At 38.5% G+C, this 23,221-nt stretch overlaps 1 protein-coding gene and 1 long non-coding RNA gene across 2 annotated transcripts in view; one reads left to right on the top strand and one right to left on the bottom strand.

Moving 5' to 3' along the window:
* The window catches only part of PDE11A (phosphodiesterase 11A), a 290,348-nt gene that overhangs the window by 148,740 nt on the left and 118,387 nt on the right, over window positions 1–23,221 (top strand). Inside the window, exons 5-10 of the mRNA XM_019523008.1 lie at window positions 865–929; window positions 8,775–8,910; window positions 15,087–15,162; window positions 17,045–17,112; window positions 18,635–18,727; window positions 22,966–23,016. Coding sequence (XP_019378553.1) covers window positions 865–929; window positions 8,775–8,910; window positions 15,087–15,162; window positions 17,045–17,112; window positions 18,635–18,727; window positions 22,966–23,016 — 489 coding nt within the window. The remainder of the gene's footprint in view (window positions 1–864; window positions 930–8,774; window positions 8,911–15,086; window positions 15,163–17,044; window positions 17,113–18,634; window positions 18,728–22,965; window positions 23,017–23,221) is intronic.
* LOC109301784 lies at window positions 20,600–22,243 on the bottom strand. Its single transcript, XR_002098625.1, has 2 exons — window positions 21,788–22,243; window positions 20,600–21,680 (listed from the first exon to the last, which is right to left on the bottom strand). It is a non-coding gene; the product is annotated as an uncharacterized LOC109301784 (long non-coding RNA).

Genomic DNA, 23,221 nt, shown 5'->3' with positions numbered 1-23,221 from the left:
GTTCTGTCTGGTCAAGGTATAGTTCATCATCATCCTCTTGAATAACCACTGTTCCTGTATTTGAAGAGTTATCAAATCTTTTCCTTCAACACACACATCTTTCCCAGTTCTTCCAACATTTCCCTATAAATTATCTTTTCTAGAATGTCTGATCACTTTGATTGTGCTCTTTTTAATTTATCTATGTCTTTCCTGAAGTGTAGTTCCCAAAACTGGACACATGACTCCAGGTGAGGTCTCACCAGTGCTGAATTGAGTGAAAGAATCATTTCCCTTGACTAGCACACTGCATTTCTGTTAATGAAACCCAGTATGCTATTGGGATGTTTGCAAGAGAAATATACTATTCACTCATGCAGTTTGTGGCCCACAATAACTCCAGACCCTTTCCTGCAGTACTGAAACCCAGCCAGCCATTCCTGAATTTACATTTGATTGTTCTGGACTAAATGGTGAACAAATCCTTTGAATGAACATTTGGATGAATCATGGAAATGAATCCTTCTTTAAGGATGTTCACCTTTTTATTTAATTAAGGGAACTGACTGTCTTTATGTATATTAGCTCTTTGAAGTGTTGAGCCTACTCAAGCAAATAGTCTCTGGACTGTGCCCTACTTCCAGAAAGAGTAGGATGGTAAAAAACATGTCGTAAGAGAAAAATATAGCTTGTAAAAGGAATATTAAGAAAATATCAATTATTATAGTTGCTTTTCTGTGATTTACAATGTATAGTTTGGAATATGTGAATAGTTTATGTGTGTATTTTACATTGAACATTTAGTCTAAGGTGACTGTAAAAATATTGTTAAAATATAAGATGATATATTCCAGTAGAATAAATTAATATATATTTTTATAACAGGTGGTGAAATTTACAAAATCATTTGAGCTGATGTCTCCAAAATGCAGTGCTGATACTGAGAACAGGTTAGAACTTGTGTCTTCTGTGGTAGTGGATTAATGTTTTTGTAGCTTTGGTCTGTTAAAGCTAAGTAGACTTTTATATAATATTGGACATTACTTAATATGAAAAGAGCCTGACCCTGCACTTTTTACTCAGGCAGAACTCCCATTTCTTTCAAAGGGAGTATTGCTTGAATAAAACTCCACATTCACTTACTACCTTTATGTAAATGTAAACTGCAGAGGAAGCAGGAAAGATCTGATGACCTATTATTGCTCATAAAGAATATTACACTATTTACAATTATACACATTTTGCTTTGCTTGGTAAGTATAAAAATAAAAAGTAACTTTTTTATATATTCGTGGTATTTTTTCAGATTTGTTTTAATTCATGGGGCATAAAATATTTCTTTGCAATACTGTCAAAGATTTGACTGTCAGACTGTCCAATGGGTTTTGATTCTCTATCTGTTTTCAAAGGGGGACCAACCTCTGGAAATGGGGACTAGTCAAATGTTAAATTAGTATGCTTGAATGCTAGGTGAGAGTTCATCCAAACTTACACAAGTTTTTTAAACATAACTACATTTCTAAAATTATCAAGACAGATAATTGCCTGTAAATCTGACCTTGATAATATAATAGATTGGACACAGGAGTGCAAACAGATGTTTCTTGTTATTGGCCTGCTTTCCTAGGAACCAGTCCTGTAGTGGTCCTTGTGAGTGGTGTTTAGTCACCTAAAGGTACCCAGATACTAAATTAATGAAAATACAGGGGTGGTGCTGAAAGATTTTTCCTTGACATTATAGCTCAGCTTGAAAATTAAACCTTTCCTATAAATTACAAGGGAAAGAATAAACAAGCAGTTTATTCTGATTTTGAAATTAAAATGATGCAAATAAAATGCAAATGTTAAACCTAAATTTCAGTAATCTGTCAGACAGGCAGAGAATTTTGTAATTTACCAGCTGTAACTGTGGCCTTTTAAACCAGCCTTTAAAATATGCAGTAAACAAAAATCTACATTTCTTAAAGCTGTACTTCATCACTTTCAAAAATGTAAGGGGAGCTACCATAGCTAATTACTATGGTGATTAAATGCATTATAGGTTATACCATTTAAATAATATTTAAATCTTTGTAGATCTCGAAGTGCTTTGCAAAGGTAGGTAGCAGAGGGAGAGCCTAAGGAGCAGGGACTTGTACAAGTAAGACAAAAATAGGCAGAAGCAAAGCCAGGAAAAGAATCCAGGTCTCCCAAATTCCACTTTTGTGCCCTGTCTCCCAACCAAGAGAAGTGGGACAGGTGAGGTAAGGAGTAGAAGGGAAATGACTGATAAGAATCTAGGTAAAGTTGAGGTTATTAAGGTATAAACTTTTGACCTCCTAGTGCATATTGGAATTGTAAATCATTACTTTTGATCAGGAAACTCATTATACCAGTTTGTTTGGGTTTTTTCCTGAGAGAATTAACTGGGAGGGAGACCTCATTTGTCAAGGCATATAGTACCGGGAAATGTGGGATGAGGTTTCTGTTTGTGGTAGTGCCACAAAATTACAGTTCAGACAGGCACATTTGTGTATAAAGTTAGTCCTGTGCTCATAGAGGAAGGTGTTCCACCCATGTGGCATTTTGTCTCATGTCCCAAGGAATTTTCCCCAGGGGGCAAAAGGAAGATCAAGGGATATCCCCAAAATTATTTTGTGTTTTTATTGGTACATATAAAACAGATAAGATTTTACTTCAAAGATATGATGTAAATTCCTGGAATTTCTGTTGAAAAAATTACCAAACCAGAAAAATTGTCATGTGGCCTAGCCAAGATGGGTTTCATTTTAATTTTATTAGATATGTGAATACTTCCATGCCTGAACCGTATCAGATTTTTCGATAGATATAATGGTATATGCCCACGTATCTCTGGTCCTTTATCTTTGATATGAAGAACAGTGTTGCTTTTCTTCCATCTCACCTGCTTGGAGAGCCCAGTTGGGTATACAAAGGTCACTTTTAGACTAGCACTCAGTCTATCATATTCTGATCTGCACAATAATCCTAGCACATGCATTAGTCTGGCTATTTGAACTACAATAAGAAAATAAAGGTTAGCCAGGATACAAAACAATGCCTGAAGCATTTGACATTTGAAAATTATTTCCAATGACTTTTGTCCTTTTCAGACTAGATTCTACAGACTATATTCATGCAAAACTCCTGCTGAATTAGAATCACTGGATATTTCAGCTGAATAAAAGCTGCAAGATCGGGTCCTTCATTATGACCCCAGTGAGGATCAGTACCATTTCTTTGAAGCTGTAGTAGGAAGCCGAGCAGAATGTAGGCTGAGGACAGGTCTAGTTAGAAACTCTAACTGAAAGACAAAGCAAAGGGTGTGAGGAGGAAGAAGAAGAGAAGGAGTAAACTCTTGGGATAATTCAGCTTTCCAAATTCTGATAAATTTGCTTTCTAAGTTTTAAGAGAAATTGACATTTGATTTGTTTCTTTGCCCTCCTTTGCCTAAATAATCATAACGATAGATTCATACTCATTTTGAAAAATTATAACTTGTGTTTTAAGAATGAAGTATCAGACCTTTCTTAATATATTCCCCTTTCACAAAAATATCATACCAGTATTTTCTTTCATTTGTGATTCTCTAATTATATCTGAAAAGTCCTGAGGACTGAATCCTCATCTTTGATACGTAGTATTTGGTGCAACTGGGATGAGAGGACAGTGACTTCTGATATGTCTGATCTAGCTTGGGTATAAAAAGCAGAGAAAATGCATTAGCATAGTCTAGTTGCTTGTGTAAATAATCAGGATCTCAGACAAGCTTGAATGGTATGTACTGGAGTCTTTGAGGCAGCCATTTTGTTTCACTGATATCAAAGCTAGCTAGATTAAAGCACCTTGTGCATTCCCTTACATGCTGCAGTCACACTTTTAAGTGCAGTATAAATGTTTTAAGGCATCCTTGTGCTCCTTTGATCCTAAGCGCTGAAATGGCTTGTGGTATGATTTTGCACAGGCTAAAGGTTGCTATGAGTTATGTTGGCTGTAACAGTCCTATAATGCACCATGAGCTTGCAACGGTAGCTCATGTTCTCAGTCTTGTTTCTGGCAGTTCCCATGTCTGTCCCTCCATAGTAAGAGTGGGTAAGAGTGGGATAAAATTAACAACCAATCCAGTTTTGTTGTCAAGGATTTCAGGGTGGATTGGTGGTCATACTTTTCTAGGGTACCTACCTAGTGGTTTTGTGCTGCTGAAGCTGAGGATTGAATCATAAAATCATAGAAAGCTAGGTTTGGAAGGGACCTCATGAAGTCACCTAGTCCACCCCCTGTTCGAAGCAGGACCATCCCCGACTAGATCATATCATAGAATCATAGAAGTAGGGTTGGAAGGGACCTTGTAGATCTTCAAGTTTGACCCCCTGTCTGGGGAGGAGAAAAACTGGGCTCAAATTGACTCCAGCCAGGTAAGTGTCAAGCCTCTTCTTAAAGACCCCCAGGGTAGGAGCCAGGCTTTGTCTAGCCAGGTTTTGAAAACATCCAAGGATGGAGCTTCCACCACCTCTCTGGAAACCTGTTCCAGTGTTTTACTATCCTCCTAGTGAGAAAATTATTCCTAATATCCAAGCTAAACTTCCCTTGCTGCAATTTGAGACCATTGCTACTTGTTCTGTCATGTGCCACCACTGAGAATAGTTTAGCTCCGTCCTCTTTTGAACCCCCCTCCCCTTTCAGGTAGTTGGAGGCTGCTATTAAATCCCCTCTCAGTCTCCTCTTCTCTAGATTAGATAAGCCCAGTTCCCTCAGCCTCTCCTCATAAGTCATGTCCCCCAGCCCCCTCACCATTTTTGTTGCCCCTGCTGGATTCTTTCCAATTTGTCCACATTTTTTCTGTAGTGGGGGTCTCAAAACTGAAAACAGTACTCCACATGTGGCCTCACCAGTGCAGAACAGAGGAGAATAATCACTTCCCTTGACCTACTGGCAACACAGCTACCAATGCAGCCCAATATGCCATTAGCCTTCTTGGCAACAAGGGCACAATGCTGGCTTATATTCAGTTTATTGTCCACTGTAACCCCCAGGGCCTTATCTGCAGAGTTGCTGCCCAGCCTGTACTGGTGCATGGGATTGTTCCATCCTAAGTGGAGGACTTTGCACTTGCCCTTGTTGAACCTTATGAGATTCATTTTGGCCCAATCCTCCAATTTGACTAGGTCACTCTGAATCCTAGTCCTACCCTCCAGCTTATCTACTACTCCCCCCCATGAATTTAAATTAATTTCAGAACTGAATACTAAAGTGTCTTCTTTCTTAAATCTGAGTACATCTCTCCAGAGGATAGTTGTAAAATATTGGTTCATGATATAGATTATATCCTGTAACATACTTCTAAAACTTCATCCTGAATGATGTCTAGTTTTTTTAACTTGAATTTATTTGCCACTTCAAATGCTTGACACTCATAATCTTGTACTGATTTAATCAGTTTCTCATATAATAATAATATCATCCAGATTCTAATCTTCACTATATTTCTTGCATCTCTACCAGTTCTGTGGTTATTCTTTTTCTCGGATTTTTTTTTTTTAAATACAGCCAAGGGATCTGCATCAGTAATTACAATCTTGCCCTTCGGAGGTTTTTTCTTTCAAACTGTTATGCCCCCAGAAATAAATCTTAAATTGTGAAATTGAATGTTTCACTTATCTCCAACATGTTAAATTTGAGTTAGGCTTCTGTCCAACCAGATACTTCATAATTTATTTGTTATATTCACTCAAAAATGCTGACACAAAAGGAAGTAATCAAACTTGCCCTTTCTTTCCTCCCCACTGTGCCCCCCCATTCCTTTGGGGGGGCAGATCATTGTTATTTACGCTTTTACTGATTTTTTTTAAAGAATATTAGGATTTCTTTGAAATGGACAACTTCCTTGGATTAGTCTGTAGAAACTAGTGCAGCCAAATGAAATCAATCTTTCTGCACTGACTGAAGCATTCAGGTGTTCTAATACTTTGCATTCTTCTTTTTCATTCATTCGTCTGCACTGCCGTGAAGCTGCTAATCACCATGAAAGCTAGAATATACTTATTTATTGTAAAAAATGTTTCTTAATGTTTTTTAATTAATCCATTGTTGTTTCAAAACTAGGATTTACATGCTCATACAAATAACTGTACATTGCTGAGTATGCATTGCCACTACTCCCAGGCTAGGGACAGAAATTACACATGAACCAGTTTAAGTGATCAGAAACTTGTTTAAACCCATAACAGAAAAGATGTTCGGTGCACATGAACCAGCTTGAGAACAGCTGAAATTGGTTTGAGATAAACCTGGTTGAATGTAGTATCAGACTTAACTGATTTGGCTCAAACCAGTTTATGTAATGTCTGTTCCAGACCCCTTGCTGGTTTAAATTAAATTAGACTCCCCCAACATCCCAACATGCTCACTGGCCTGGGCTAGGCAGGGCTGTCTGCTCCACAGCAGGGCTGGCCCCTCCCCTCTGCTCCCTGGCTGCAGCCCCAGCAGTCTCTGCAGGTGTCTGGCTGGCTTCTGCTCCCCACCTGCCCTCCCCACTCTCTGCTAAGGTGGCATTCCCCTGTCCCTCACAGACACCTCAGCATTAGCTAGGACACCACATGCTTGCTACCTTCCAGCTGTGGCACACCGGACAAAGGCAGAATCAGCAGGTAGCTGGTAATGTCCCTCTGTTGTTTTCTTAATGGGCTGATAAACACTGAGTTAGGGGTGATAAATATTCCCTGCTGGGCTGTTGGAAGGGAAGGGAGGGCTGCTCTAGCACCCCCCAGCTTCTAGCCTTAGCCACTGCAGGCATATGCCTGCATTTCTGGGATGTCTGTCTGGTTACAAAACTGATTTAGCCTAGCCAGGTTAGATTAACCTGCAAAGATTGAATCAATTTAGGCTCAGGTTTTTTGAATGTCTGTCCCTAGCCCTAGTGAGTCAGTGGGAATTTTACTATTGATTGATGACAAATAGGATAATGACCTTACGGCTTATGCAGTCATTGGGACGTTTGTATATACAAAGTTGCTAAATTGAAACCATAATGCTAAATTCTTATGTTCTCTTCTTGCCAGTTTTGCAGGCATATTAGCAATGGCAGAGATTCAACCACAAAAAAGAGTATCATTTCCCTAATTCACTCTTACTGGTCAAACACTTTCATTTATTGAAAGGACTACTTTATGTTTTCTTACCTCGCAACAGAGGCCAAGGTTGCAGGCTAAAATTAAGAAGTGTGGCCTTCCACATGATTTAATATTTTGCAGTTTTTGCCACTGCAAACTGCAAAAAATGTCTGTTGAATTATTGAAAAGTTTGAACTAAAAATGCTGAAAAATAAGATACTGTAACCAGTTTCCTTTTATTTTTAAACCAAGAAATCTGCAAATGGTACATTTTTTAGTTACTCGATAACATTTTCATTTACCATTTTCTGGTTTTAGGAGTCACGGTCCCACACAAAAAATAGAAAAGAATTCCACTCTAGATTCAGGTATATTTAGAATTCTTTATTGAGCATCATTTTTATTTAATCATAATGAACTAATACCCTCCGCTTAGGAATGACATTGAAAGAATAAGGAAAACACGAGTTCTTGTAAGTGTAAAACTTAGAGAAATCCAGTTATTGTAAAGATGTAGCACGCAAACAACAATAATTCTGATACCATAAATAAGATATTATGAAAATAATCTGTTCTGTCTTTATACATCAGTTATATTGGTACTGATGCCATGCAATAATCATACAGGGTAGAGTAAAGTTTATCTGGGTGTCTGTTTATGCATATTAATCTTGATATGTTTTGATTTGTTTAAAGCTTAAACTTAACTGTAAATGTAATTGTTGTAGAAAGTTGGGGTTTAGGTTTTTTGGGGGGTAATTGCAATACTGTTGTAAATTATTGATATATACTTTCAACTTGAACTCTGTCATAAATGGGGTTTATCTGGGGATTTTATTCTTTAATCAAAATCTTTATAGGTTTTTTTTTAAACAGTGGGGTAGGTGAGAAATATATCATCACATTGTAAACTGACAATTTACTCTGGAAAACTATCTATTTAAAATGAGGAATCTTTTTTGACACCTGCTGGAAGCTATTAGTAGTTTTCTGCAGAAATGGTGTTAAACAAATTTCTCCTTTCTCTGAGTTTTGATGAATTTTTAAAATACTAGCTGGAGTGGAATTAACCCAATAATGTTGCATCCTTTCAAAAAATCTTGAGTAATATTTTTCTTTTTGTTGATAGATTAACTTGTGGTATACATATTAATGGGGAAAATTAGTTGGCTAACTTGTCTTGCAAAAAAACCTGAGATTTATATTCTTGCTATGTATTCTTCTAAGTCCTTATTTTTACAAAAAAAACCCTTGCATTTGATCCCTTTCCAGGGGGTTTTGTGAATTAATAATTTCTGATCATTTAGTTACCTGATCCTGCACTTGCCTATCTCTCATGAGTACCACTTACGTGAATAGTCCAGTTGAAGTGAAATCCTGGCCCTGGTGAAGTTAATGGAAGTTTTACCAGTGATTTTCAAAACTGTCATCCAGCAAAAATATTCACGTGAATAAGCTTTTCTGGTATTAATAAAAGGTTTACAGGACATGCCCCATACATGTTTACAGTATAATCAAAACTAGTGCTTTTGGTGTTGCTGTTTATCTTTTGGCTGATGGACTTTATCAGCTATTATTAATTTATAAATAATTTTGATGTTAACTTGACTATGCCTGTGAGATACGTGGTGGACTTCAAGCAACATTGATTGTATTCTTTTCTCTCTTCCTATGCCTTTATGATAGTTTCAAAGACAGTATGGAGAAATCATCATCTTATTCTGACTGGCTAATAAATAATAGCATTGCTGAGCTAGTAGCTTCTACGGGTCTTCCAGTGAACATCAGTGATGCATATCAGGATCCTCGCTTTGATGCTGAAGTAAGAGATTTTTTTAAAATTTAAATACACTGTCATATTCATGCAGTTAAGAATAATAAATCAGTTTTATCATCAAGTCCAAATGAATATAAAGCACAAGAACATTTGAATTACAGTTTTTCTTTTCAACTTGTTTAATTTGGCCTGTCAACAGCAGTAAAGCTTTAAGTACTTGGGCATTTACTGTATTTACTCACATATGATGCATACCTTTTACCCAAAAAGCAGCCATCCAAAATTGGAGTGTGCATCTTAAGCGGGGAAGCAGATTTTTCTTTTCTGTGACAGAAGCAAGCATAGAGACACTGCTGTAAAATGGCTACCAGGCTTCTCCCTCTGGCAGCTTTGGGGAGGGAGGGAGCAGAGTTCACCCTTCAGGGTGAGAGCTACAGTGTTAACCACTCCTGCAGCCACAACTGCTGCAGTCAGAATACCCTGCGTTCAGCATTCAGCCATGACTGGACAAATGTCCTTCTGCCTTCCCAAAACAAAGTGCATCTTTTTTTTGGGAGCATCTAGTATGTGAAAAATATGGTGCTTCATCTATTATCTCCATTTTTCCTATCTATATATGATACTTTCCTTTATAAAGTGCTTTGAGATCTCTGAAAGCTAATGATTAGTATTGAAAATTCTACTATTGATAGCTTTTAATGTTCCCCAGTAGCAGAATCATAACAGACAGCTATTATATTATGTCTATTATGTAGACATCATAGCTGGGACTGTAGAGTAACTGGGACTGTACACACTGAATGTAAACAGGATCTTCCTTAATATGATCAATAATTATAAATTCTTATCAATACAGCATCAGGCAGTGGTGTACTGGAACACTGTGCATGCTGCCTGCAGTTGTGTGCATGCTAGTCAAATATGCTGAGAGAGTTCACTGGCAAGTGTTGTAGCCACCCGACTTCCTGTTTGGGAGGCAGTGTTCACAGGACTGACTCAGCATGTCTTAGGATGGCTCTGCCTGCCACTGTACTGGATTGATATAGACCTAACCTTAGGCACTTAGGTTCAAAACTGTAATCTTAAAAAAATCACTACTCAGCTGCCACCTGTGCATAAAGTCCACAGATATTTACCTCCCCAACATTAAAATTCCTCAGCAATAACATAATCAGCGGTGGGCTAGCAGGACACAGGCCCTGACTTAGAAAGAGTGTTCTCAAGTCCCCTCCACTATCTTCCTTCCCTCTACTTAGCATTTTTTAAAATCTCGTGGGCACTCTCACCTTCCTCTAATGGTCCCCTTCACCTGCAACTGTATTGCCACCTCCCCCACCATTAATCTTGACCCTTTTCTCCACTCAAAACTTTCCATAATGCCCCAGGTACACTGTCACTCGCTCACACCCCCACTGCCAAATTTTGCTTTGTAAAATGTCACTAAAGTAGGTTTTGGCAGCAGAAAGAGTGAGAGAGAAGAGTTGCCCTTGGACTAGAGCAGGGAGGTTTGGGGCTCTGTAAAGGGGGAGAAAAGAGAGATGCACTGGTATCTGCAGCAGGCAGAGGGGACCATTAGGGGGGTGTGAGAGTGTCCAACAGGTATGGGAAAGGCTGGTCCAGAGCACAAATCAGCAGTGGGAGAGGACCATTGGGAGGGCACGTGATTGCTCACCAGGTTTGCCCAGGGCACAGACCTTACTAGTTACCCTCGGTTGCTGACGGTTTCTCAGTTACTAGTTCTTCAGTTGCTCTTAAGTTCTGTTTCCAGGTGTGCCCAGAGTGGCTCAGTCTTGATGGTGCTGATCAGCTCAGTGTCTGTCTCCACCTCCCTTCACCAAGGATTCACAGCCCTGAACCCTCTTGCAACAGCTGGCACCTAAACCATTGCTGAGAAGAGTAGCAGAGGCAGGACACAATACCCTTTTTTCTAGTTGTTCACTGATATGAGGACTTACATAGGATCTAGGTTTAAATGACTCCTCTGCCTGAGAAGATTTAAACTCACAGTTCCTGTCTCTTAGAATATTTCCCCAACCACCAGACACACATGGGTCATGTGAAGCTGGTACTCTGGCTCCTCTTCTGAAACTTTTCTGTTATGAAGTAGAAGAGCTTCAACAAGAAGAACTTGACTTATTTAGTCTGGAGAAGAGATGGCTGAGGGGGAATATAATAGAAGCCTTCAATTATGCGAAGGGTGGTTTCAAAATGATGGAGCTAGACTGCTGTCAGTGGTAGCAGGTGACAGAACAAGGAGCAACAGTCTCAAGTTGCAGCAAGGGAAGTTTAACTTGGATATTAGGAAAAACATTTTCACTAGGAGGGTAGTAAAGCAGTGGAACAGGTTACCCAGAAAGGCTGTGGAATCTCCATCCTTGGAATTTTTTAAGGCCTGGGTAGACAAAGCCTTGGCTGGGATGATTTAGTTGGGGATGGTCCTGCTTTGAGCATGGAGTTGGACTAGATGTGACCTCCTGAGGCCCCTTCCAACCCTAACTTTCTATGATTCTATGAATTAGGCCCCATGAATTACATCTCCATGCCACATAAGCCTGCTTGGGTTTGTGTCTTCAGTTGTGCTATAAGTGGATTAGTTACAATACTGTAACCTTGTTTTTCAGTATTTATTCACATGTAGATTTCTGAAATTATATCAATGTTGGAATACTATTTCAAGTATAAGGAATAGTTCTCAAACCAACCCAAAACAGAAAAGAGTATTTTAAAAATGCACTTGCTGAAGTAGCTTCTGGAAGAACTTTGCAAGAAGTAATTTATTCAGAATTTCAGAAAATACAATTTAGGCCTGAGCACTAACAGCCTTAGGGAAGGGCAAACCAGGCGACTGCCAGGGGCCCCACACTTTATAAAAATAAAAATTAATTATAGTGAATATGTGTATTATCAATATTGTATTCAGATACTTTCATTGCAGTTTTATGGATAGGGCAAAGTAAAATTGAAATCGAAAATGTCCGACTTGCTTATAGGTCATCAAAATTAAGCCTCTAAGTAGAGGTGCACCGATACATCAGTCTGATATTGGATCAGCACTAATATAAATAAAATAGTATGTGTTGGAAATCGGCCTGATATGGCCAATAATTTGGCCGATAAATGGCCCGTGCATGCACAGCCACAGCGCAGCACATAGGTGGTGAGAAGCACAGCCTGGCAGCTTGAAGAGTAGTATCCACCTGGTAAGTCTGTTGTGGTGAAAGGAGAGGGGAGAGGGAAGGAGTGTGGGAGGGCAGATCAAGGTCCCCCATGGTGTGGGAGGGAGTGGAGCTGGGACAGGGGTTGGGGCAAGCGCTGCCCAGTCAGGGCAGAGCAGGCACGGGATGGAGCCGCAGCTCATCCAGGGGTGTGGGGAGGGGGGCAGGGCGACTCCTGCTGCTGTTCCTGCCCCTCATCTAGGAGGGCATGGGTGGGGGTGTGTGCTCCTGGATGTGCGCAGGGCCAGGGCTGCACGGGGCTGCACTTGGAGTATGTGGCAGGGGTGCTGGGAGGGAGGCTATGGGGGGCTACAGTGAATTTTGGGGTGGCTGCAGCCTCCCTTTGTAGCCCCGCTCCCAGCACCACTGCTTCCTGCCCCAAGCGCAGCACCACCCACCCTGTGCAGATCTGGGGGCACATGACCCCTCCGCCATGCCCTCTTCCACGAGCAGCAGGAGCAACGGCAGAGCCACCAAACCAGTGGGCAAGTGCCAGACGAGCCACTGGACAAGCGGCTCCTGGAAGAGCAGTGTGCAACAGCAGGAGCCACCCCTTCTCCCACCCACGTCCCCCAGATGAGCTCTGTCCCATGCCTGTCCCACCCTGGCTGGGCAGCACTTGCCCTAGCCCCTGTCCCAGACCCCCTTCCTCCCTCACCGTGGGGCCCTTGATTTGCTTCCCTATGCCCCTCCCCTCCCCGCTCCCCTTCCACCACAACAGGCGTACCAGCTGGACACTGCTCTTCAGGCTGCCGGGCTGGTATCAGAAATCAGATTGGTATCAGCCAATATGCCTCCTTAAAAATCAGCTATTGGTATCGACCCCAGAAATCTCTATCAGTGAACCCCTACCTCTACAGGGCCCCAAATGATTCTCATGCCCAGGGCCCCAACAACCCAAAGGCCGCCACTGGCCTGAGGAATGCTTGATCTCAATGAGAGATGCTGAAGTAAAATACACAAATCCTTGATGTGTCTGTAGTTACACTTTCAGTATGTCATGATCTAATTACTAATGCAGCCATACCATATTTGTTTCAAACTTACTAAAATTCTAGACACTAAGTGTTACTGCCTGACTTACATAGAAAAAGACTGCTGTGAATCATTGTATATGTTGGTATGATCATAAACATTTAATCTTCAAAACTACTTGTTGGAAATGACATCAGACAATCAGGTGTATTAAAAACAATCAGGTGCACCACTCATTAAAGTAAAATAGAACACGGAACACTTATCTTGTTGTTCTACCTCTACACTTACAAAAACACACATACCCTTCCCTATGCTAACTTAGATCTTGAAAGAAATGTTTGTCAAACCATTTTTTCATTGAAGAATTTTATTAATAAATATTTTAAGACCTACATCAAAACAAGATCTGCAAAACTCAGATAGCAAATGAAATATAGGAGGGTCTTCTTTTCTTCTTTTCCCTTCCGCAGAAAACTTGCATTATATTGGACTGGACCTCATAAAATTTCATCTTACACAAATTTACCTCACAGAAAAAAATGAATCTATAACTTATTTATGATTGCTATATAAAAATCCTATGTTTTACATCTTGCACATATGTGAGATGAGATATAGCTTTTTGGAACAATATGAAACCCTTTTATATAAAAATATTCCATATGCTTATAAAGGTGGGAGAGCAAATTTATAGAGCTGGAGGAGCCTGGTATAACTCAGTTGAACTCAGTAGTGTTTACCTGTAATATAGTAACTATACAGAAAAAAAATAATCCAGGAAATACTATTGTGGCAAAGGAAATATTTATGTAAGCCCATTTTCATCTGTGCTGAGTCCATCTGAGTTGCTCGAGGCTGGCCCAGCTCTGTAAATATGTGATCATAAATATCCAAAATATTTCAAAATACAAAAAAGATATGTAATTTCATTGTATGCCAAAAAATGTCAAAACGCCTATTGTTAGATAGTAACCCATGAATGCTTGAAGTCTGCTTTTAGTTAGAGTTTGTTAGTCTGAGTTCAGGATATATCACACATTCCTTCATCTACTTAAATAAAATTACTCATTTCTTAACAAAAATCATATGTCTAATAGAGCAGTGTCTTATGCTGAATTTCATGTAGTACTTCCTTCTGATTTTAGTGAGCAGTTCACATGTGTAGATACTTACAAACACTGGACCTTTGCCATATTAGAATAGCACTTAGTAAGATATGCCTCTGTCTTGGCTGGAGTAAGTCTTTCTTCTTGGCCTTCTCTCAACTCTCTTCAGAGATTCAAGAATCACTTACCTTGAGGTATCTTGTGCCAATATTTATAAAGAATAAAGCATAGGAAGTGAAGAATTAGTTGAATTAAAAGTAGATCACAGTATTTCATACCATGGCCTATTACCTCAAAGCAAGAAGGAGATATTATAGTTACAGGTATCATTTATGTAGGAAATCTCAGATTCTCCTTTTGACCATATTCCTCAGTTCCTCCTGAAACTGCCTTTTTTCCTCCCAGAAAGTTCCCTGCTCATTTCTTACTTTATTGTCTCTTTGCGTTTGGCTGTTTTTCAAAGCCAATCTCAGATTAATTTTTTTAAGAGGCCCTTGCTTCAAATCTGTTTGATGGATTTTAACATCACAGTAGCAGAGAGTGGATGCTGAAATGGAGAGTGAACAGGATATGGCCAGGGTTTTTTATATTGTTCCTCTCCTACTTGCAGCTTGCAGGTTCAAATCAGTAGTCAAATACCATGAGGTTTTTGAGGCAAGGCCTTTGGGTTCTTTATATATTTGGTAAGGTTCAAGTAGAAACTTTTCCCAGCAAGTAGTTAGTATTAAAATTGCTTGCTATTTTCATGCAAATAATCTTCATCAGCTTTTACTTGAAAGGCCAGCATGATGTGAGCCAGGTGGATTTGTAAATGTTTTCATACTGAAGTCCTCTATGACTTTATTACTGGAACTTCAGAAGGCTGTAAATAACTAACTAGATACTGTATCAATGGCTAAAATTCTCATTTTTTATACCCTAGGCTGACCAGATTTCTGGCTTTCACATAAGGTCTGTTCTTTGTGTTCCTATATGGAACAGCAATCACCAGATAATTGGTAAGATACTCCTCATAACTGTTTGTGTCATTATAGTGCTAATGTAAATTGAATTCTGTCTTCTTAATTCTGCTTTCCTTTTCCTTCTTTTCCACAGTTGAATATGTTAAGTTAAGAATGAAGGGTTTTTGAACCCAAAAGCTTGCTTGTTAATAATTATTTTCCAACTATTTAAGTTGGTCTAATAAAAGATACCAGATTCATGCACAGAACCTTGTCTGCCTAATACTTACAATGCATTTTAAGTATAGGGGAAGAAATGTTTTGACTTGGATACTGTATGGATTTCTTTTTTAAGCTTTCCAGTTTCTTCATTGTTATCTTACTTGTAATAATAATCCATTTCCTGAAACTCAAAGTGAAAGAGAGACAACCTGGTAGGTTCTTCTGACAGTTTTCATTCATGTTTCCATGTAGATTGGGCAGCTATTGATTTTATCCAGTCATGCTCACAGTTTTGACCCTGTGGGCCAGACAAATGGCACAGGGTGAGTCCATGAGCCAGATGAAGATCCCCTTTGCCCATGCCTGCCCTGGATTGGCCCCAGTCACCCATGTCAGCTCCATGTGCTGGGATCAGGCCCGAGGGTCCTGGGCCCCTTCCACCTGGCTGGAGCCCATCCCAGCTGGGTGGAGGCAGCACAGGGCTTTCTGCTGCCTCTGCCTACCCAATATTGGGTTCCAGGAGCCCCCTGCCACCTCCACATGCTGGGATCAGGCCCTATATTGCTTGCATGCCAGATCTAGCAAGCAGAGCCATGGCTCATGGGGCTCCATACAGAAGCTATTGGGATCCTCTTGGAGGCTGAATGACACCACATTGGGGGCTGGATCTGGCCCATGCACTAGTGGCCAATCACCCCTCGTCTAACCCAACAAGGTCCTCACTGTCTTCTCTCAGGATTAGACATACAACTGCTTGATTTTATACATAAAAAGGTAGTTCTTTGAAAAGTTTGAGCTAGGTCCTCAACTTGTATAAATTGTCATAGCTCAGTTAGTCAATGGTCTTACAACAATTTACACTAGTTGAGGACATAACCCTATGCTATGACACGTAGTTGATGACACTGGGGAGTGTACTCCACAGAGGGAACTCCTTATACCATATGATCATGTTCTCTGTATTTGCTTAACCAAAGTAAATGTGCTGATTGTAATTTATAAAAATATGGCTTATGTCCCTTACCTAGTGTATATCCATCAAAAGAAGCTGAAGAAAAATTCTGTATGCAAAATACTGAAAACATTACAGTATTTTTATTTGGGTATGCAGTAGATGAGTAAAACAGAAGGAAGAGAGTTTTGCGAAGAGAGTTTTGCAAAGGAATTCAATATTATTAGTTTGGAGCCAGCAGCTTTGAATAGATTTTTTTTCCTTCAAGTTGCTTAATGCATTAAGTGACTAAACAAATAGTTGGAACAGTCATGGGGGAAAGGGATTTATATGCAGGTCATAGTAATTTAGCCAAGTTTTAGCCACTGATTCAGCAAATTTACATAAATAACCTGAAGTCCTTGAGTCCTTGATATTTCATAGCTGCTCCTAGTTTGAGAGCTGCTTAAGAAACTTAAATACCTTGCTGAATTTGGGCCTTAGTCTTCCATGCAAAACATTATATGCAATACTGTGTAAAGTAGCAAATATGGCACTTGCACAGTGAAGAAAATCCCTAAAAGTAATATATTCCCTGGATAAAGGAATCACAATAAATCATCAATGTTTCAAATATTAACATTTGTTTATTTTTTCCATCATGAATGTTTGAAGTTTTGTTTTTCAGTGAAAACATATTTTAATTATTGGTAACAGACAGCAATTTCTGCATGATGAATTTTATATACATATATTATAACCTTTTTTTAACAACTCTGTTTAAAGGCGTAGCTCAAGTGCTGAATAGGCTTGATGGGAAGCCTTTTGATGATGCTGATCAGAGACTATTTGAGGTAAGAAGTACTTCATTTTGTACTAACAGTCTGTTTTATCAGCATAAGTTCTGTGCACCTACGGTACAAATAGCCATTGTTTTGTTGCCCCATCAGCTGGTGGTGTCCCATCAAAGCTGCTGAACAGCACAAACAGATGTCACCAGGACTGTTGTCCTGCACAGTCAGGACCCTGCCATTCCCAGGGCTTTAGAGGCCCAACCTGGGCACGGGTTTCATGCTGCTGAGCCCCAACTGAGGGTGCACAAGTGGGGAAACCACCATGGGGGGTCCCTGGCCTGCAGATACCTACTCCAGGAGTCCCCTGAAGGGGATTCCTGGGGCACACATTTCACACTGCAGCATCCTAACCCAGGTGCACATCTGCAAGCTGGGGAATCCTACAGGGCATTTCCCAGGTCATGCAGTAATCGAACAGTTGTCCTCCCCTTTAAAGTGTCACAAACAACTAGCTTTGTGCTGCCATTAAATTGTTTAGGGAGGCACAAGGGCAACATCTGCTTGCACCCTGGCTTTTCTATAAACAGAAACAAATAAGAAAAGGCATTATAATTGTCTTTTATGTAATTTCACTTAAATTGGATAATCATTAAACATCCTCACTGGTATCTTTTTTTTAGATTATTTTTTTCTACATTTTCTAGGTCAGAAGCTGTATAAAAATGACAGTAATAAGACCATCAAATTGGGGTATTATCATGTAAAAAATCTCTATGGCTAAAGGGGAAAGGAATGATATTATTAAAATTAACACTTAATAGCTTAATAGCCCCTTAGCCCTGAAAGAATGGAAGGCAGTGGGGTATCAACAGTAGTCTGGGGCCCAGCTGTGGCAGAATAGTGGATTGATAGCAACTCCTCACCGGGTTAAAACAACTGAAGATGTGAACTGTGTGTGTTATTGCTAGTTGTTCCTCAAGACATGAAGTCAGGGGTGTAAAATATATTACTAGCAGGTTAGATCTGGCCCACCAAACAATTCTTTCTGGCCTGCTGGACTTATAGTTGTTCAGAGAATTGGGGGCATGATTAGTGGTTGGGTTTGGCTTGCCACAGAATCCAGGGACCTGAGGCTCTAGTAAATGTAGCCACTGGTGACCAGGGGCCGAGGAAGGGCTTTGCCAGCACCTCCCTTGCTTGCCTGATCCACTGCCACTTGCTTGCCTCCACCAGAGCAAGTGCTTACTTGATGTGCAGACCCTTGTCCCATGATGCACAGTAGCCACTGCCACTGTGGTAGCTACATCCATTGCCACCACCACTGGCACCCCTTCTGCATGAAGGATCTGGCTAAGTTAAAAGTTGCAGCCAAACTAAACAACATCCTTGGTATCTCATCTTTCTTCTCTCATGTCTGAGACAACAACCTTCAAACAACATATCTCTGCCATAAACACAATTATCATACATTTCTATAATTTTATATTTGTTTCTAGTTTGCTTCTCATCCTGTTCTTTGAAATAACTAAATCAGCATTCATTTTGTGTTGGTAATTTAATTTAATTCTTTTCTTCTTGTTAGGCTTTTGTTATTTTTTGTGGCCTGGGTATCAACAACACAATAATGTATGACCAGGTGAAAAAATCATGGGCAAAACAATCTGTGGCTCTTGATGTAAGTATTTGATAAAAGCAATTGCTCACCATAAACCATTCTTGTCGTATATGAAGGACTGTTCTAGTACAGAAGTTTTCACAGCAAACTTTGTAGTCACTCATTTTCTAAAGATCCCCTGCTGTCCACTCCAAATTCTTGTTCCTTTATAAAAACATTGCAAAGAGACTTACTTCAAGGAATATTAATTGTAATGGGCATAGTTCTCAGCTTAAGTAAATTTTCACAAGGCACACACAGCAGATAAGTATTGAACCCTAATCATATGGTATGTCTACAGCCATATTTTGAAATGAGAATTCATAGCAGTGAGAAAGAATGTGGTCCAAGTCATGAAGAGCTTATAATAGCATAAATCAAATGAACCCCCCACCCTAAAATGACCTCAAAGACCAGGATAGTGAAAAGAGACACACAATTTAAAAAATATATTGTGAATGATAAATTCCCACTTAATTCTCTATAATGGTTCAACAACATTGAAAGACTATTCTCTTCTAAATTCTATAACTAGAAAGAGGAATTGCATAAAATGTTTACCAAAGCCTGCTCAAAGATGTTTTTCCCAATTAGAAGAGAGCTTTAGAAATTGTCTTATAAACTTAGCTTGCTCCTCCTGAAGTGGACTGGGATATGAATGAAATTTTAGGTAGCCTAGAGTCTCTCTGGCATTCAAAAGAACTGTAAACTCTTTCGGTCAGTTTTAAAACACTTACAATATTGCATAATTATGATGTATACTTCATATTGAAATGTGGAACCATTGGTATTACAGCCATGAAATGAGTCTTGTTTTTCACTGGGGAACAATGATTTTTTATCATTATCCATTGAATATATTTTAAATATATAGTCTTATAAATTAGAGGCTTTTACAGAGCTTTGTATTTTGTAGATGATGTTGTATTCAGGAACCTTACCCCTGCATCTTTAAAGCGGTGCTCAGTTTTTAGGCCTGAGAGTTTCATTAAAGTTATCATCATGATTCAAAACATGCTGTTTTGAAAAAAGATGGCTGGTTGAAAAGGCTATTAATGACTATACTGCAAAACAAATTTTTTTTTAAATTCCCAGGCTTACTGTTTTATTAAAAAATGTGAGAAATGTATTAGTAAAAGAAAGTAGTATAAATCATTGAGTAGGTTTTGGCTTAGTTTATTGTTTTTATTATGTGTCATATATTTAAAAATACCCCAAATATATCTGAAGATTATATTTTTCTTGTATTTCATGTAATCTGTAATTCTGTTACACTTTACAGTCTGGTTTTATACAATTACAAGAAACCCTTGCTTAAACTGTAGTTTAATACTTAATGTCTATCTGGTATCCTGTCTTTCTGAAGTCTGTGATCATTTAATACTAAATTTTTTAATAGGCACTTGCACATTCTGCTTATAATAGTATAATTTGGAGAAGTTTTGGTCAAAGGAAACATAATTTCCAAGAATATCCTGGATTTCACATATGATTAATAACATGATTCGAATAATTTGAATAATGTACCCATCTTTTGAAAATGTAACTCCACTAATTTTATGCAGCATTACAACATCTACAGGTATGTGATTCCTCAGTAAGAACAGCAGAAGTTTGTCTGAATACAGAAGTAAAAGTCAGTATCAGAAAACAAACATATACAGAGTGCTTGGAATTTGTATGCAAACCTGGAGATATTTCTTTGTCCCTGTGGTCTCTGTTCAGCAAAACACTGAAACATAGGCTTAACTTTTAAATCCTTTTGAAAGCAATGGCAGTATTTGGATTCTTAAATTTAAGCATACACATTTCAGCATTTGTATTTACATAATGCATAATTGGCATTTATGTTTATACTGTATATAGCTTAAAGAAAGTGCAAATCCTCTTCTGTATTTGCAGTCAGAATAGTTAATTGGTGTTTGCAATGCAATTGGCAATACAGTTGGCTGATTAATATGGAATTGCATCTTGGATTGAATTCTTTTCCATGAGAAGAGAAACAAGCTATGACAAATACAGTGTGCAGCCAGGTGCAAAATAAACAAAGTTTAGATAGGATATGAAAATCCATTTTTTAATCAATAGAATTAAAATACAACTACTTTCTTGGAAGATATACAGGGACTACTTGTCTTATGGTATAGATGTCAGAAATGGGAAAGTGAATGGCAATCATAATTTAATGTTGAGGCAGCCTTTCCTTAAATCAGAACAATGCAGGTACCTCTGCTAGTTTACTCATCTAGGTAGACCTACATAATGACTTGGATATCAGATGAGGTAAGGCATTTTGATGTAAACTCTAAGGAGATTCACATCCAAATATACAGGCACTACTTCTTATATAGAACACTTTTAGCAGTACCTAAAGCCCCTGGCTCACATTCATTAAATGGCATGACAGGATCTGATCCCTAGTCCCAACAGTTGTGTCTCCTGCCATGCCATATATGGGAATAAATAATGAACTTTCAATATGGCAAAAGATTAACCTTAGGGTCCTATACTAGGTAAGTGGTGTTTAATATAATTATTATAACGTAATATAATTCTTGAGGAACATGAATAAAGTGTGAGGAGACAATATTTGGAAATGATTAAAAAAAAGATTTAGAATAATAAAAGCTAGACAATTGTGAGAAAATGGAGGGACCTAACAAGTATAAATGAGCAGCACAATGACAGAAGAAATGTAGTACTGACAACTGAAACCTAATACACATCAGCAGGAAGAATGTGAATTAATTGTTTTTGCAGCTGTATTTGAAATTGATTAAAATTAGGGGAAAACTGAGGCAACATTGTGAACAGTTAAATTAACAGCTCTGTTCAAAATATACACATGGTACAAAAGTCAATAGAATATTAATTAATGAGATTTTTTTAAATCTTAAAAATACTGAAATGACATTTTTTGAATTTATGCTGTGCCCTTGCCTGGAATTCTGTGTAGGGTTCTGGTCATTTTTTTCTGAAAAAAGATAGAAACAGATGAGATTTGAAGATTGGCAATGGAAATTAGTAGGTAAACAGAAATACTTAAATAAAATATGTGGAGAGACTTAAATGGGCACAGACCTAAAGAATGGTACTGTGTGCCAAAATAGCTTGTCTCCGATATCTCTTGACTATATAGTTGGTCCAATAAAAGATATTGCCAAAAAATCCCTTGCTTCTTAAATAGGAATAATAATAATGCAGAAAGAATGGTATTGGCTAGAGGGAGACATAAATATGGAAAATAATAAATGAGGTAAAACAGATAACGTGGGTTTACCCTTTCTGGGGATATTCATTGATGTTTAAAACTCAGAAATACTAACTGACTAATTGACTAATTAACTAATAAGTTCCAAATCAGTTGCATTACTGATAAATCATAACTGTGTTTGGAACTCATGTCCACAAGATTTCTCAGGTGCAAAGGATAGTGTGATTTTTAAAAAAAAATCAGAGATTTATATGCATGAACAGAACACCCAGGTGGTTAAATAGGAGAAAAACCATTTTGGAGTAAGGGAGATATATATATAAATAAATGTCAGTGGTTCAGAGCATAAATCAGCTACCGGTTGTGAGGTTAGGAAGAAACTTTCTCTCTGGTAATGTAAATAGTTCTACTGTCTACTAAATGTGCTCCAAAGATACCCATCCCATTCACAGTGGAACCTTTGGTTCTGGTGCAGGGCAAAGTTTCTGCAGCCTCTGGCCTGCTGCTTGTCTCTTATCCTTGCTTCAGGCATATCTTTTACTTCAGGTTCGCATACAAGTATTTATACAATGAGTCTAAAGTGTGACCCATTCTTTCTATACTTGCCTACAATTACTATCTCCAGAACGCCACACTAAAGAGTATGAAAACTGTTGGCTGGAAAAACTAACTTGGTGGCAGTGCTGCAGCTTTGAAAAGCACATAAGAAACTCAGTAGCTTAACAGGAGGCACTATATAAAATCCATTTTGATTTTTGTTTTGTGTTCTTTCTCTTTAAATTTGCAGGACTTCAGGGGAACAGAAACGCATGGAATATTACATTACTTACTCTCCATAGTTTCCTAGTTGACAATCATAATGTAAAAGCCATGTGTGTACCTGTTAACCTACAATTAATTATCTTTTAATTCAAAGCTTACTGATAATGCCTAACTGTTACCTAATTGTGTTTTTAAAGCCATTTATTAGACAGCATCAAGGAGCCCTATAATTTCTACTTGTTCCCTAAGAAAAATGTATTCTTTTCATTTTGTTCTGGGTCAGGTACTGTCTTACCATGCAACGTGTTCAAAGGCAGAAGTTGACAAATTTAAGGTAAGGATTTAAGTTTTGGTTTATTTTGCAAAGCAGCTATAAAGCAAAAATGAATCTAGATAAGCTGAGAAAAATAATGGCTTTTACTTTTATATTAGCCATAGGTTAGAATATCTTAAAAGGGGGGTTGTACAACTTCAGAGGCCAAACATACTGCATTGGTTGCAAGCCCTGGGTTGCACAAGGAATGATCTGCATGCTCCAG

The sequence above is a fragment of the Gavialis gangeticus genome, unplaced genomic scaffold (genome assembly GCF_001723915.1).
Source record: "Gavialis gangeticus isolate Ggan-Ray unplaced genomic scaffold, GavGan_comp1, whole genome shotgun sequence".
NCBI lineage: Eukaryota > Metazoa > Chordata > Crocodylia > Gavialidae > Gavialis > Gavialis gangeticus.
The sequence above is the reverse complement of the archived record's forward strand: the minus strand, read 5'-3'. Positions and strand labels throughout refer to the sequence as shown.